Below are 14,901 nucleotides of genomic sequence, written 5' to 3' on the forward strand. Positions count from 1 at the left end.
TAAAAGAGTAAGCAACAAACCAAATGGATTTTAACACTCTTTTGTATGGTAAAATAAAATCTGCTATGTATGAAGATATTAATTGAGGTGTGTTTTAATTTTTTTTTCTCTTAAGTGAAGTGAGTGTACATTGTAAACGTCAGAGAAAGAAAAATTGAAACAGTCCACTGTACATTCCTGGAAATGAACTTCAAAGCACATCTGGTTTACATTTAACTAGTTATGTCACTGGAAACACAAACTAAACCATGGAGCTTGTCATAGAAATCTCAACTTTCACAGACTCTGGTGCTTCAAACAAGTCTACTCCTCACAACAAACTGATAAAAAATTTCAATTGAACTACAAACAAAGCAAGAGTTTTGTTGTTTCTTAAGAGTTGCTGATGAGAGTCACATTAAAAGTTTCTTGGTGACTAATAAGTATCAGAGCATCTTCAGTGCTCAACACAGAGCTCCTGACTACAGCAGGATTTTACAACCAGTGAACTTACAACTCCAAAACGAATTATGAGAAACAGGATTTGGGCAGAAAGAGAGTAATTTCTTTCTCTGCTGCCAACACAGCATTACTACTGCCTAGCCAACGTGAGTAAAACCACAACATTTAATAGTTTCATAGGCACTTTTACACAAAACCCCTCCTGATCAACTTTTTTTACCACACTGGCTAAATTTAGATGTCAATCTAAGGACAAAGACTCAAGATTATTAACCATAATAGTGTTATTACCATTAAGAAATAAATCCAAGTTTACTGTTTGAAAATGCAGATACATTTTATTTCAACAGGATTGGCTGGGTTGTCTGCATTGTGGCTTCTCACCCACCCAGCTTTAGGTCAGTGTTTAGTGCTCTGATGCTCTTGGTAGTGAGCACCTCCCCTCAGCACACTACACCAATTTCTCTGTCTAGAAGATTCCTCAAGAAACATGTGCAGTAAGGGCACACAGTACACTGCTTTCACAGACAGAAGTCTTGCAGTGCACAGACACTAATCACAGAGAGAAACCCTGGAGAATAAATTCCTGAGCACTGTGGGCAGGTAGGCACTGAGACAGCTTGGCACAGAAAGCCAAGGGAAATCCACGAGGGTTGGCACAAGAAAAGCCCCACTCTGAACAAGTGGTACCAATTTGTAACATGCCAAAAGAGCAAGAACTGACTTCCAAAGGGGTCCTCTGAAACCCACATGTATTAAAACATAAAGGAATATTATTTCTTTTGCATAGAAGGGGTGAAGATGTTTTGCAACAAAGACTTACAGCTTCCCTATCACTCAAATGCAAAACCATTTACTATAAAAACTTCCTAATGGTTACAAATACTGAGATTTACTGTGGAACTAAACAAAAAATAAAGGAGAAGACCAAAAAAACTGTTCAACTCCTAATACTAATTAAGAGCTGGCACATAAACTAATGCTTCCAATTTTACTTCTTTTGGTACAGTTTTCCATGCATTTTTTTAATAACTAGAATTACTCATTAGTTTCTATATGCTATATGATATTTTTGCTGCTTTAACATCTGTAGTAATGTATTAACTAACATTAAAGTACTAACTAACATTAATAGTAATACTACTATTTAGAAAGATTATTTATAAATATTACTATTTATAAAGATTACTATTTATAAATATTACTATTTATGAGGACAGCAATTTTGATTATACTGAAAAAACGAAGGACAATTTTAGTATTACTAGGCAAAAATACCCAGGTGCTGGAATGCGTCACAAATAATAGGATTTGATCTAGAATTAACTATCACCCCAGACTGAAGGGAGAGAAGAAGGGAGAAAAGAAAAAGGAGAGTCTATGATCAAGACAGATGCATTTCCCTAAATGGCAGATGTGATGTTCTTACTGTGTGATCAAAGGCAAGTATGTATTGTAGCTAAGCAAAGGAAAACATTATCACATCAAATTAAATTATTACTTTGAAAGACATTCAGAGCAACACCCAACACACGAAAAAGCAGGGAAATAGAAAGAGAAATGTGAAGATTTATTCAACATCACAACTCTCTCTCTTTTCCTCTGGTGTCTGCCACCACTCCCGTGACGGTTTGGCTTTGACGTGGCAGAATAAACAGCAGATCTGACAGGACGCGCAGACTCCTCACCTTCACAGGTGTCTGTCTCCGAGCTGAACAGGTAACCCCGGGGGCAGGAGCAGCTGTAGCTGCCCGGGGTGTTGCGGCAGAGCCCGTTGTCACACAGCAGCCCGTTCACAGAGCACTCGTCAATGTCTGCAGGGACAGGAGACAGACCGTGACCAAAAATGACACCTCTGGCTTGCAAAGCTCTAACTCACTTTCAGGTTTCTACTGCAAAGATTTCTGTTCTGCCTTTAAAGTTGGTTTTTGGTTTTTTTTTTTTTCACTAGCAAACTCAAAAATTAGTTCACAGTTAGGTTTAAAAGAATAATTATGCTTTCCTACAATGACCCTGGTCATTTGAGTTTGGTCAATGACCTTGACCTTGGTCAAATGACAATGAGCTTTGTCATTTCTATGACTACACCATATAAACTAATGGAGGTCTATTTGCTCTGAAAACAGTATTTTAATTATTTCTTTTATTTAAACACAGAAACAGCAGTGTGTTAATTACTGTTCTGTCACAGACGTGTTTTATGAAAAATCCTTTCCTTAGGATTTTTCCTCCTGAGAAGCTGAAAGGCCTCAGGAACAAAATGTAAACAATAATTATCTGCTGCTGTGGAATGCAACAGGTGGATCTGTGATTGGTCTCATGTGGTTGTTTCTAATTAATGGCCAATCACAGTCAGCTGGCTCGGACTCTGTCCAAGACACAAGCCTTTGTTATCCATTCCTTCTTTTTCTATTCTTAGCTAGCCTTCTGATAAAATCCTTTCTTCTATTCTTTTAGTATAGTTTTAATATAATATATATCATAAAATAATAAATCAAGCCTTCTGAAACATGGAGTCAGATCCTCGTCTCTTCCCTCATCCTAAGACCCCTGTGAACACTGTCACACTGTTCTAACTCTCTTTTATAGGCTAAAATTGTTTTTGTTATCCATGAAGTGGATTAAAATCTATCCTGTATGGTTCACACAGCCATCTCAAGAGTACACATACACCTCTCCTCCAGAGGAACACTGTATTTAAAAAAAAATATGATCAAGACCAGGATATCAAGCACGTTGACTAGGTATAGTAACATAATTCCCTGAACTCCCTTTAAACTAACTGAAAATAATTCTAATTAAAAGTAATATGTCTTCCTCATTGCCCTACTATTTATTCTATGAAAGATGAAAAAATATAATTTTAAGCCTTTTCCTATAATGCTCATCACATGTTAAAATAACCTTTGTGTATAAAAGAATATTGATAGGATAAGTCAGGATAAACATGACATTTCATCCTGCTTCAGGTTGTCTCCTCTTTATTGACTGCTTGATTTCCCAAACCTAATATTGCAACTGAAATCTTAAATCGATTTTTGGTGAGTTTTTAAGTTAAAAAATATAGAAGTGAGAATGCAATATAATTACGATCTCGTGAAGTTTGGTTTCCCCAACTTCTTCAGATTTTCCAAGCTGTGTTTATTCTTGTAGGATTCAGACAACAAAGCCTGAATTTCCCCAGATGATGAATCCAAGATTTAAGTCTGGCAGCCATAAATTTAAAAAAAGCTCTTCTTTACTGTCTTAATCTAACTTCATCTGATTTCAACCAAATTTGTAAACTGACATTTTCAAGAGAAATTTTGAGCTTGTTGTCATACAATGATTTAGCCCCAGCTGTGCAGTGTGATGAATGCATTATTTCATTAGAATCTCACAGAATAACTTTGAATTTGGACTGTAATCTGTTGGGATAAGCTCTGTAAAAACACTGAACAAGGCAGCTCATGCTTTAAACCCACTCAGACCTGACAAAAATACTGTCTGCATTCTGACTGATGACCATTTTTATTTCCTGGCATCTCATAAACTGTGCCATTAATTATAATCTTTCAACCTTTTATCTGAGTGTTCACACTTAAATTCTTTTATGGAAAAATTCTATCCAAGAATAAACACATCCTCACATTCAGTCAGCTTTATCTTTATTTAAGTAAATGCATAGATTATACTAGCACTTACCTAATCCCAAGAGTAACTAGCTAAATAAAACCACTTCCAATAAAATCCACTTGGAAATGAATACATGAAGCATTTTAAAAATAAAAACACCAATACTTTTCTGCAGCGGTGCTTCTCCTACCGGAAGGTCATGTTTCAGGCTTTAGGAAGTAATAGATGTAAACTTTCTCTATTCAAGCAGATGAAAGGAGACACTTTCTTTACTTTGTGTTTCCTTTGCATCACCAGGAAGGAATGTTTGATATGAAAACTATACTGCAGCTATAGACCAGGTTTTGCCCAGCAAAACTGGTGGAGTTTTGCCAGTGGACAGCTCAGTAAATCTTTAAGTGCAGAGAGCAATAATTTACCAAAATAAAAACAGTACTTAAGGACAATACTTTGGACATCTGATGGTTCCTGACAGATTTCTATTAGCTTTTATTTTAAACAAACTTTGCCTTTCTGCTTAAAATTGCAAGGCTATAAGCAACATGACTGTACAATGCACTTGTGGTGTAACACACTTTTTCTGAATGTAAGAATCCCCAAAAGAAAAAAACAAAAACCCACTGGATTTCATGTATGTTCATGAATAATAAAATTAATTAGATGGAGAGTGAAACCTGCAATGTTACCTCCTGTTTACACATCCCAAACAGCAACACAGTAAAATATACAGCATACAAAAATATACAGTATGCAAAATATACAGGAAGAATAACAATTATCCAGAGACTGAGAAAAGCATCATTCCAGGTTTTTTGCATTTTGATTGTAGCTTGAAGAAGCAGATGTCTTGCAACCTAAATCCTGTCAGGTAAAACCAGCATCAACACAATGATAAATAATTGATCCACAATTAAAAAAAAAACCACCAGAACTTACCCACACAATTGGTTCCAGCAGGATCAGGCTGGTAGCCACTGTTGCAGTTACAGCGATAGCTGCCACGCAGGTTTTCACAAATCCCATTGGAGCAAATATCAGGATCCAAAGCACACTCATTAATATCTGCAGCAGCACGACAACAGAAGACAATCAGGCACTGCCAGGTATGACAAACCTGACTCACTGCATGCTGGGGCTCTCAGCCAGAGCCAAGGCACAGCACAGGTGCAGCCCAAAGGCTGAAAGAGGTGATTATTCTCCTTTGTTTGACACTAGAAGGACAAACCTGGAATATTGCATCCAGTTTTGGGCCACTTCACATGGGCCCACTCCTCAAGCCTCCCATGCACCTGCAGAAGCCTGTCATACTCCTGGCACTCCTTGCTAAACTCAGCCCCAGTGTCCTAGCATTCCCAATCCCATGCCTACACATCTGGGCAGCCTTCCTCTGTTCCTCACAGCATTCTTCCCTGGCTCCACTGACATTGCACTTCCTTCTCACACTTCAGTTTGATCCTTACTCAGCCACGCTGGTCTTTCCCCTCCTTGCCTGATTTCTTACACGTGTGAACAGAGAGCTCTTGTGATCTCAGGAAAACGTCCTCAAAGCTCTGTTCTGCTCCTATAAACCTGAGGGCAGCTTCCAGGGAATCCCATTCAGCAATGCCTTAAGCAACTGGAAGTTCATGCTCATGAAATTCAGGGCGCTCTCTTTACCCTCCACCTGGCCCACACCCCTCAACTCAGCACGAGTTCCAACAGGGCATGATCAGTGCAGTTCAGGCTGCCATCAGTATGGACATCACTAATTAGTTCATTGGTTCATCACTAATTAGCACATCTGTGCTGGTAACCAACAGGTCCAGTAATGCCTCTGCTCTGTTTAAACTATCACTTGGATTAAGAAATTTTCCCTCACAGTGCTCTAAGTGTCTCCTGAACTACACTCAGCTCATGTCAGCGTGGCTAAATTCCCTCGGCAGCATCAGTGCCTGAGGTGTAAGAAGAGGCTGAAGGGACTGGATTTGTTCAGCTGAAAAGAGGGAATATCAGAGGGACCCCTAACAGCACCACCCTGATTTTATCAGATGGTTACAAACAAGATGGAGCCACTTCTTTGAGGTGCACAACGACATGGCAAGAGACAACACTTGCAAGATACAACAGTGGAAATTTAAATTAAACACCAGGAAAACAATTCTTCACCTTGAGTGTGGCTAAGCAGTGGAGGAAGCTGCCCAAAGAGGCTATAGGAACTCTGTCCTTGGAGATTTTCCAAATTCCCCCAGGCAAGGCTTTGAGAAATGGTTTAACTTTGAATATACCCTTGCTCTGAGCAGAAGGTTAAGTTGGATCACCTCCAGATATCCTTTCCAACCTAAACTGACAGGGAACTACGTGTTTTTAACACAAAGCTTGATGCAAAATACCCAGCCTGTGGACCCAGTGCCTGTAGTTTAGGGATCTAGGTAAAAAGTTATAAATTGCTAGTTGACACATAAATTTTCCTAACACATAAGTAAAACATAGGTCAAAACTATAGCATGTTCAGTCCTGTAAGTACTTGCTGGAAATTTAAATTTTTTCTCAGACAGACAGGACAGGATGATGGATGAGTTATATACCCTGAATTTACAGTTCCATATAAAATTTCTGCTGTAGTTGGAAAAGTCCAAAATATTCATATGAACTGTAAGAAGAGGAACAGACTAGTTTTAATGCTTCTTGCCTCTGAGGAAGAGAGGGTTTTTCAATATTTTCCTTCTTCTCATATGGTAAGCCCATCACTTTAAATAGTTCCTTTCCCAAACCCTGGAAAGAAAGGGTGCTGGCCTAGCTGTGACTTCATGAAAGGCTTGCTTTATACTTATAGGGCTCAACTTTTTGTAAAGAACATTTCCTCTTTTATCACAGTGCAGTTCAGATACTGATTTAATACATTTAATCATATATGCATTTGGAAAAAACCATGCTACCCCTGGATAAAAACTCAATGCTATGAGATGTCTGAAAAACTTTGTAAGAAAATACGATTTGGCATGCCACTTCAGATTTGTATTTTCTTTAGAGCAAAATGTATTCTGTAGCTCACTAGACATGTCTGGATCTTGGGGACAAGCCACTCAAGGAGTGTACAAGCAGTGACAGGAGCAGAAGCATGAAAATTGGCCGCAGTGCTGCTGTACAAGAGGCACAGAAAACCCTGTGTTTGCTCTAGAAACCTGAACAAAAGAGGACTTCGGTTGAGGCATGAATGATCTTTGTCATGCACTCGGTAGACAGCACAGTTGTTTCAATGTTTTAATGAGAAATTGTATTTTCCATGTGTCCAAAAGGACACATGTACCTCTTCACCAGGCTGCATGCAAATTCTTATGGTAGGATGCTGCTTGTTTTAAGTATGACTGAATACTGACATTACTTCTCTGAGATTTAGAGATTCTTCAAAATTCACTGAAAAGTAAACGGAGAGAATTCATAAACTCCATGGATTTCAAATTACTCATACAAGCTTACAACATGTTAAGCAATGAAGAAAAAAATATGCAGATAGTTAACAGTACTGAACAAAACCAGAATTTCTTTTGTTTAAGTGCAATTTTTAAAAGTTATTTAGGCTTTTGCTAAATGTAATGATGGAAGCTCTTATTCTGTTTCTGCTGCATAGAATAGGAGCTTTAATGCTGACAAGGATCATTATTAACACATCAGACAAATACCTAGAAATAAATTTTATGTTCCTATATCCTCCTATTCCTTCTTCAACCCATTTTACTTATCTGGCAGCTGCAGCATGCTTTGCCCCTACTTCAGACCTGGCTCAGCCATTATTTTCTAAAATCCCTGTCTCTGTGGTACGAGGAAAAGGATGTGGAGCTTTACAGTTCCCAATACTAAATGCAAGTGGTCACTTTCAGGACTTTTTTTCATAAGGATATGGTTTTTTCAGTTAAGCTCCCTTCCAATTTTTCACTCCACAGAGATACAATCTGTCCATGGAAATGATCCATGAGTGAACATTGGATCTGGAGTGAAAAACTGCTCTGTTACTATCCCAGCTGACTGAAATTCAACTGCAAATGCAAGTGACTCCTGTCAAATGAGAGAGAACTGTTTTATGCCTGATCTGAAAACATTTCTAACCTCAAAAAAAAAAAAAATCATAGGTCAGAACTCTGAAACAGATTACTTTTTTTTCTTGAGAGGGTCAGGCAAAATCCACTGTTCTACAGAATTAATTCTAGCTTCTTCTCTAGACAACACTCAAATATTGTAGTCTGAGAATTAAAATACTAAAATTAACATATTAATCTTGAAGTTAAAACTCCACTCTAGTATGCTATCATAAAACAGTTCTGAGGATTTTTTTTAAACTATGAATCATTGTCCTGGGGTGACTTTACGATGCTGAATTGTTAAATTGGTAATCAGTTGTTAAAATTTCTGTAACAACATTTCAACGTTAACAACAAAATGTTGTTACATAAACAATTTTATCCACTTTTCTTGAAAGAAATTTACCTCCTGAACTTCTTGGGGGAGGGGCCGCTTAAATTTGCCTTCTAGAAACAAATAATTCAGAAATTTCCTCCCAAAATTTGCCCTAAACCAGGACAATCATATATATTAAAGAAAATATGCAACATACCTCTTCCATCAACAGTAATGCCTATTCCACTGCTACACAGGCCATGGAACTCAGCTGCTCAGTTGAGGTGGAGGTGATGGGAAAAAGAAAATGTTATTTCCAGTATTTCATCTTCCTTCTAAACTAAACCCACAAGATTTTTTTTCCAAAGTAATTTTTCCACAATGTAACTAACGAAATGCCAACGTTCACATGAAATAACCACTTATAGATAATTTAGTTAAATCTATGTAAGGTAGCACTCCATTCTGAACTTTCATATATATATACATATACAAAACCAAACTTAGATGACCAGAGTTAAAAACTTGGGTGATTTATTTTTCTTTACAATCTTGACATGATTGTCCTCTCAAGTTACTGCCTTTAATCACACTGTCAGTTTTACTTGTTTTTTTTTTAAATAGTTTTCTGCTACACTATTAATGCTAAGTGGAAATTCTGTCCAAGATGCATCACCTCATCTCTGTAGTCAAGAGGGTTTTTTTTTTTTTAATCAATTCCCAGGTTTACTTAAAGAATTGATTGTTATAAAATGAAATATATATTTCTAGAAATAACATGGGCTGCTCTTTTAAGCTGGATTGACTGGACCAGGAAGTCTTCATTGGAGAATTCTGCTTATTCTCTTGCAAGAATATAGCAAACAACTCGGGAACCCAAATTCACCCTGTTCCCTTTTCTTTAGGGCATGAAATAAAAATCAACAATGTGATTTCAACAAGAGTTTTGTTTAAAGTCTGTATGTTCACTGTACCACTCGAAGAAACACAAAAATTTTACCTGAGTTTTTAGCAGGGCAGGGATGGCACGGCTCTCCAAAGCCATAGTCAGGGTTGGCACAGCAGCATTCAGACTTTGTCACGGCACCAGGGAAGGGACGGACACACAGCCCTTTCCTGATGCCCCCATAGCATGTGCTACGCATGTGAGTATCTAAAGAAAAACGACAAGGGGAGAAGTAATTATTTCCTTAGGCTGAAAATTAAATGTATGCATACTATCCCAAAAGCTAAAACCCCTTATTTTTGGTCAACAAAAAGGTCACACTGGCTACATCTGCATTGCCTTAATAATCTTGGTGACACCAAGGCCAATTCTCAGCATAGTTGCCCCCTGGGGCTTTCCCCAAAGCACTTTCAAACCACCTAAACCAGGATTTTGTGACCAAATTCAAAGGCATTCCAAAGGACCCAGCAAAGGCGACCCACACCCCAAAGCAGCTTTGTAAATCCATTAACAAATATCCCAGTAAGAAACACAGAACAGCCTGGATCAGCATGTGGTGGCTGATTCTTCCCTTTGGGAAGTAGCACAGACACTTCTGACTTCCAAAACGGTTCCTCAGGTAGGATAACTCACCAGCAGCACAGGCCTGGTAATATGGGATATTATATTGGGATATATATATATATATATGTATGTATGTGTGTGTGTGTATATATATATATATATATCAGAATATCGTAGCCCATATTACCCATAATATCCCAAAATAGTATAAATATATATATTGGGATAGACATATTATAATATGGGATATTATACCAGCTTCTGGAAGGAGGAGCATGGTCTCCAGCTGTATTTACAAAATCATGAACAGAAGTACCAGCACACTAAAGAGGCTCCAAAATCTAGCTGAGAACAGGAATCTAGCAAATTTTACACACATCTAGGCAGTGAGGAAAGCAGTGATACTGTCCAGACTATAAGAACCTTCAGGGGGTTTGTGATTAAAACCACACTCTGGAAGCTAAAGTGCCATCCTCGGGGAAAGGCCTGGAAATGGTGGGCTGGATAAACCACCACTTGTCACACAAACAAAACACAGAACACCTGAAAGGTTCTTCAACCCCGAAAACCAGTCCAAAAATTAGACAGCAGAAAAATTATACAGGCCAACCATACACGTGTAAGACTCACCATGTACACACTGTCAATCTTACAGCTGATTTAATCACATAAATCAATTTGACAGCCTTGACCAGTGAGATGCAGGAAGAAGAATCTTCCAAGACACACCTTCCATAACTACCTTTACAGGAATACTCACGTCCCATACTTATCCAAGAACTATGAGAATGTCTCTGAGACTGCTTTTTATGCATTTGTTTGGGGTTTTGTTGTACTTTTCTGGTTTTGGTCTCTCTAAGCTTCAATGCTTTTTCCCATGTTTGCTTACAGGATAGTATTAGACATCTTTGAACAACCATGTGATTGGACAGTCCTTCTAAATATGTGTAGCTGTGAACTGCAGGATAAAGATAATCAGCCTTTACTTTTGACTCTAAAATTCTACAGGAGCTGCAGAAATACTCTTTGTTTCAGGTATGTTTATGGCCCAGAACAGAACATAGCTTTAATTTATGCTCCTTGACAGTCTCCCAGTAAAACCACCATGCACTGTGGCCTGGACATGAGCCTGAATGGACTCAGAAACTGAAACGACTTTGAGGGAATCCAGACAGCTCCTTGCTTGAAGTATGACCCCAAAACAACAAAGAAAAGTTGCATGAGAAGCTTTACAGTGAATGTTGAATATCCAGGGCCAATCCAAATAAGAACTGGCAATTCCTTATGTGTTCTGTCGGCCCTTTGAGTGTTGTAAGCTGGCTCCTGTATAACAGTACTGCCTGCACATAAATGTTTTCTCTTGCTTTTGGTATCCCATGGAACAGATAGTTCTGGAGCTACATATGTCCTAGATTTTAGAGTTTTTTCCTTGCCAAGAATCTAGGTGAAGCCAGTACAACTTGCTTGCACTTGACATCAGGAAAAGATTATGATGCTTGAGAATAGTCGAGGACTTTCACACAAGAAATGTCTGTTCATTTACTTTGCAAAATAATTAGTGGTATCACAAACTTTCCCTCCATCTCAGACAAGCCCAGCTGCCACCCTGACAAGTTCTGCCATGAACAAAGGGGGTAATAATCAACCACTGCCCTGCCACAGAATGGGAGACTACCCCCTAGTAATGTGTCTGTGAGGAAATGGAGAAGCAAGTCAAGGGAAGGAAATGGCACCAAGGGAGACTGCAGAGGGACAGGAGACTGGAAAGTGTGAAAGAAATACTCTGGAGGAAGGTCTTCAAAGATGTGGAGTGGGAAGTAGCTGAAGGAAGCTACAGATGTACTGAGCAGCTGCTCTGCACAAGAGAGCAAGTGCTCTCAGCGCACATCAGTGCTTTTAGAGAAGTGACACAGAGAGCTTGGGGACAATCTCATGCCTAGTTACAGGAAAACAGTCTGATCTACACAGCCAGTGATTCACCAAGCCTGTGAAGGATGAAGAACCAAGCTGCCTCTCCCACAGCAGCTGTGTGACAGGGAGAATACCCCCTTGGGCTGTGCTAAGAGCAAGAATGAGGACAGGCACCTCTTTGTGGATGATTCAATTGCTGCAAGCACCTCACAAAGGATCAAGTTCTCCATTCCACAACAGTTCTGAGTCTGCACTTACTGATGAACCTCTGCTTCTCCCCATGTTTAGTTTGATTAGCCTTTGACTACTCATTCCAGAGCACCAAGAATTTACTTTTTGCCCTGGATCAGAGATTAGCATTGCTGCTGCTGTACCTGTGTACCTGTTTATGGGACTCTCCACTCTGTCCCAAGGCATGGCACTTCTACACTCTTAAATTTGGCAGTGTAGCTCTTCAATACCTACAAAAATTATGATCACCACATTTGTGGTCAATATCAGGTGGACAAGTGCTTGACCCACACTCAGGGCAAGTCACTGCACCCATCCAGGAACCTTAGAAGGACAAATCAGGCTTATGACAAACACTTATCCATTTGGCTCTACAAAATTACCAGGGTAAAATGAAGCTTAGTTACTCTGTCCTGGATGACTCTGGCTCTGGGCAGAGGTAATTAGAAGTGTCTCAGCAGAGAACAAACAACACTTTGTGAAGCTGGAGCCACAGCTCAGCACAAGTTCTGAGGTGATACAGGCTCACACACAGAGCCAGCTCAGGTGTCCAAGCATGGAGCTGCAGCTGGAAGTACAGCCAAACCTAAAAAGCCTGCAAATATTCAAATATTGGAAGTTTGGCTCCAAGAATTTATCTAGCTGTTCCATGACTCTGTAACTGTTCATTTTCCAAGCATTTGTTCCCCTTTGCTGTACCTTTTCCAAGCTTGTATAAGATTTTGTGATTGACTCAGCCATACCTATAAATACTAAGTAAACCAGAATTTCCTTTCTATGTGTACTCCCACCAGGATCAAGGTCATTAGTCAGAAGTAAAATAGGGCCCAGAAAAAGAGGGGGCAGCTGGACTGTGGCCTCTCAGATTTTATATTCCTTGCTGGTTACCTAGCAGACTCGTGGGAATGCTCTCACAAGATTTCCAGCTTAAGTTATTAATTTTCAAACTACCATCATCTAGCAGCCAGAATGTCTGAAAAGTACTATTTCGGTCATGCAATATATGGAATAGAATAGCCAGACAAAGAATTCCTGTACTTAACACAGCATGTGGATTACATATAAACACATATACACAATTCTGAACAGTGGACTGGCTTGGAAATTCTGCTCTCAAGTCATGTGTGAGGATATTTGGTTATGTGGTATTTGAAATTTGCTATGCTACTTTATGGTTGGAATAATTACATCATCTTTTTTTAATGAATTTTCCAACTAGATCATTACTGTGCTTTAAGTTTTTTGTCCTATGTGAAGTGAACTTCCTGTTGAAGATGTAAGCATTTATGGTAAGCCTTAAAGCTGTGCAACACGTGACTTCTAAATAAATGGTGTTCACAGATGATGGCCAACCTGTCAAGCCTTTTGCTGCTAGCACTGTGGCAACATTAGGTAAATGAAAGCACAGAAAATTGAGTACTGTATTGATTCTTTGCAGCTGCATCACTGACAGGGGTAAAGATGAGGCCAACTTGGAACACAAAGAAGGTACTGAACAGCCTGTACTCAAATTTGGTTTTGTTGGTGTGCCACTGAGCAGTGAAATTCCAATATTTAAAACAGTACACCAGGCCTCTTCTCATTGTTTTACTTCTCACTGCTTTCTCCAAACTTTTAAAAAAACAGAAGAAAATAACTCAGCTACCACACAGGAGGGAACACAACTTGCTTTTGTTGGTTCAATCTTCAGTACAGTTTTGCTTACTACAACATTTAATTTACTTAAAACAACAAAATTTGTGTTCCAACTGAGAGACTGAGAATGTGTGTTAGCTTTTTTTGAGTCTATGTTTTTAAGACAGCCTCATTTTTTACCATGCATTTTTAAAGCTGAAGTGGTAACAGAAGGGGCCAGCTTGTGCTGGCACTTGGTAGAAACACTTGTCCTAGATTTTGTTTTGAAGAATTTTGAACTTTAGCACCATCTGAAATGTTATTTGAAATGAGCTGGTAACGGCAACATGAGGATTTAGTATGTCCCATCCCTTTGGTGTGAGAACCTCCAAAGCACTGTGATGCTGTTTTTCCTTATCTGGAAATATGCTGATAAGACAAAGGCAGATACAACATCCATGAGTCCATCAGCAAGAACAGTCATTAATTGTTAATTACCAATTAATAAATATGATTCTTGTGGAGTCTCTGTTCAATAACGTGCCTGGTGACAGACACATGCAGGAGCTGGGGAAGGAGGAATTTCAGGGATATAGAATTGATATTCTGAGACACACAGGGAAAATCCTGTGGATTAAATTAAGGACCTTTGCAAAGTACACACAGTATCATAACTCTCAGAAACCCATGTCAAATATTTATTCCTCTCCTCCCTCCTCATCAGCAACCAGCAGAGACCAAGGGATTGAATACTTCTTGCTCTCCACACTTCTTTTAATTCATCAGCTTGAAAATTATCCACTTTTTGTCCCAGAAGCTCTCTGAGGATATGCTAGAGCTCCTAGCAGAGCTTAGTGAAGAATCTCTTAAATTCCAACTAGTACCATTTGAGAGGTTAAGAGGCTGATTACATGGCAAAATATTATTTTTCATCAGACTAGAAAGGGTATGCCTCAAAACCAAGAGGAGATGCCAGGCAGAGCAGGCACTTCAAGTTTACTTTCATATGAGTAACAGGTAAACAAGAGGTACTGCCTCTCCAATTCCACAGAGGAAATTAATTTCTTGTCTTTTAACAGTAGGACTATGGGATTGCATCTTGTTTGTGGTCTGATGTCAACATTATTTAGAAGGAGATATTTTGATGCATTAGGTAATTAATTAACCTGATAATTCCACTTGTTTTTCTATGAAGAGAAAAGAATAAA

General features: G+C 38.9%; 1 protein-coding gene across 1 annotated transcript in view; it reads right to left on the bottom strand.

Moving 5' to 3' along the window:
* The window catches only part of FBN2 (fibrillin 2), a 121,382-nt gene that overhangs the window by 60,789 nt on the left and 45,692 nt on the right, over positions 1 to 14,901 (bottom strand). Inside the window, exons 16-19 of the mRNA XM_031064055.1 lie at positions 9,428 to 9,580; positions 8,645 to 8,698; positions 4,993 to 5,118; positions 2,130 to 2,255 (exon numbers count right to left, since the gene is read on the bottom strand). Coding sequence (XP_030919915.1) covers positions 2,130 to 2,255; positions 4,993 to 5,118; positions 8,645 to 8,698; positions 9,428 to 9,580 — 459 coding nt within the window. The remainder of the gene's footprint in view (positions 1 to 2,129; positions 2,256 to 4,992; positions 5,119 to 8,644; positions 8,699 to 9,427; positions 9,581 to 14,901) is intronic.

The sequence above is a fragment of the Geospiza fortis genome, unplaced genomic scaffold (assembly GCF_000277835.1).
Source record: "Geospiza fortis unplaced genomic scaffold, GeoFor_1.0 scaffold1199, whole genome shotgun sequence".
In the NCBI taxonomy this organism is placed as follows: domain Eukaryota; kingdom Metazoa; phylum Chordata; class Aves; order Passeriformes; family Thraupidae; genus Geospiza; species Geospiza fortis.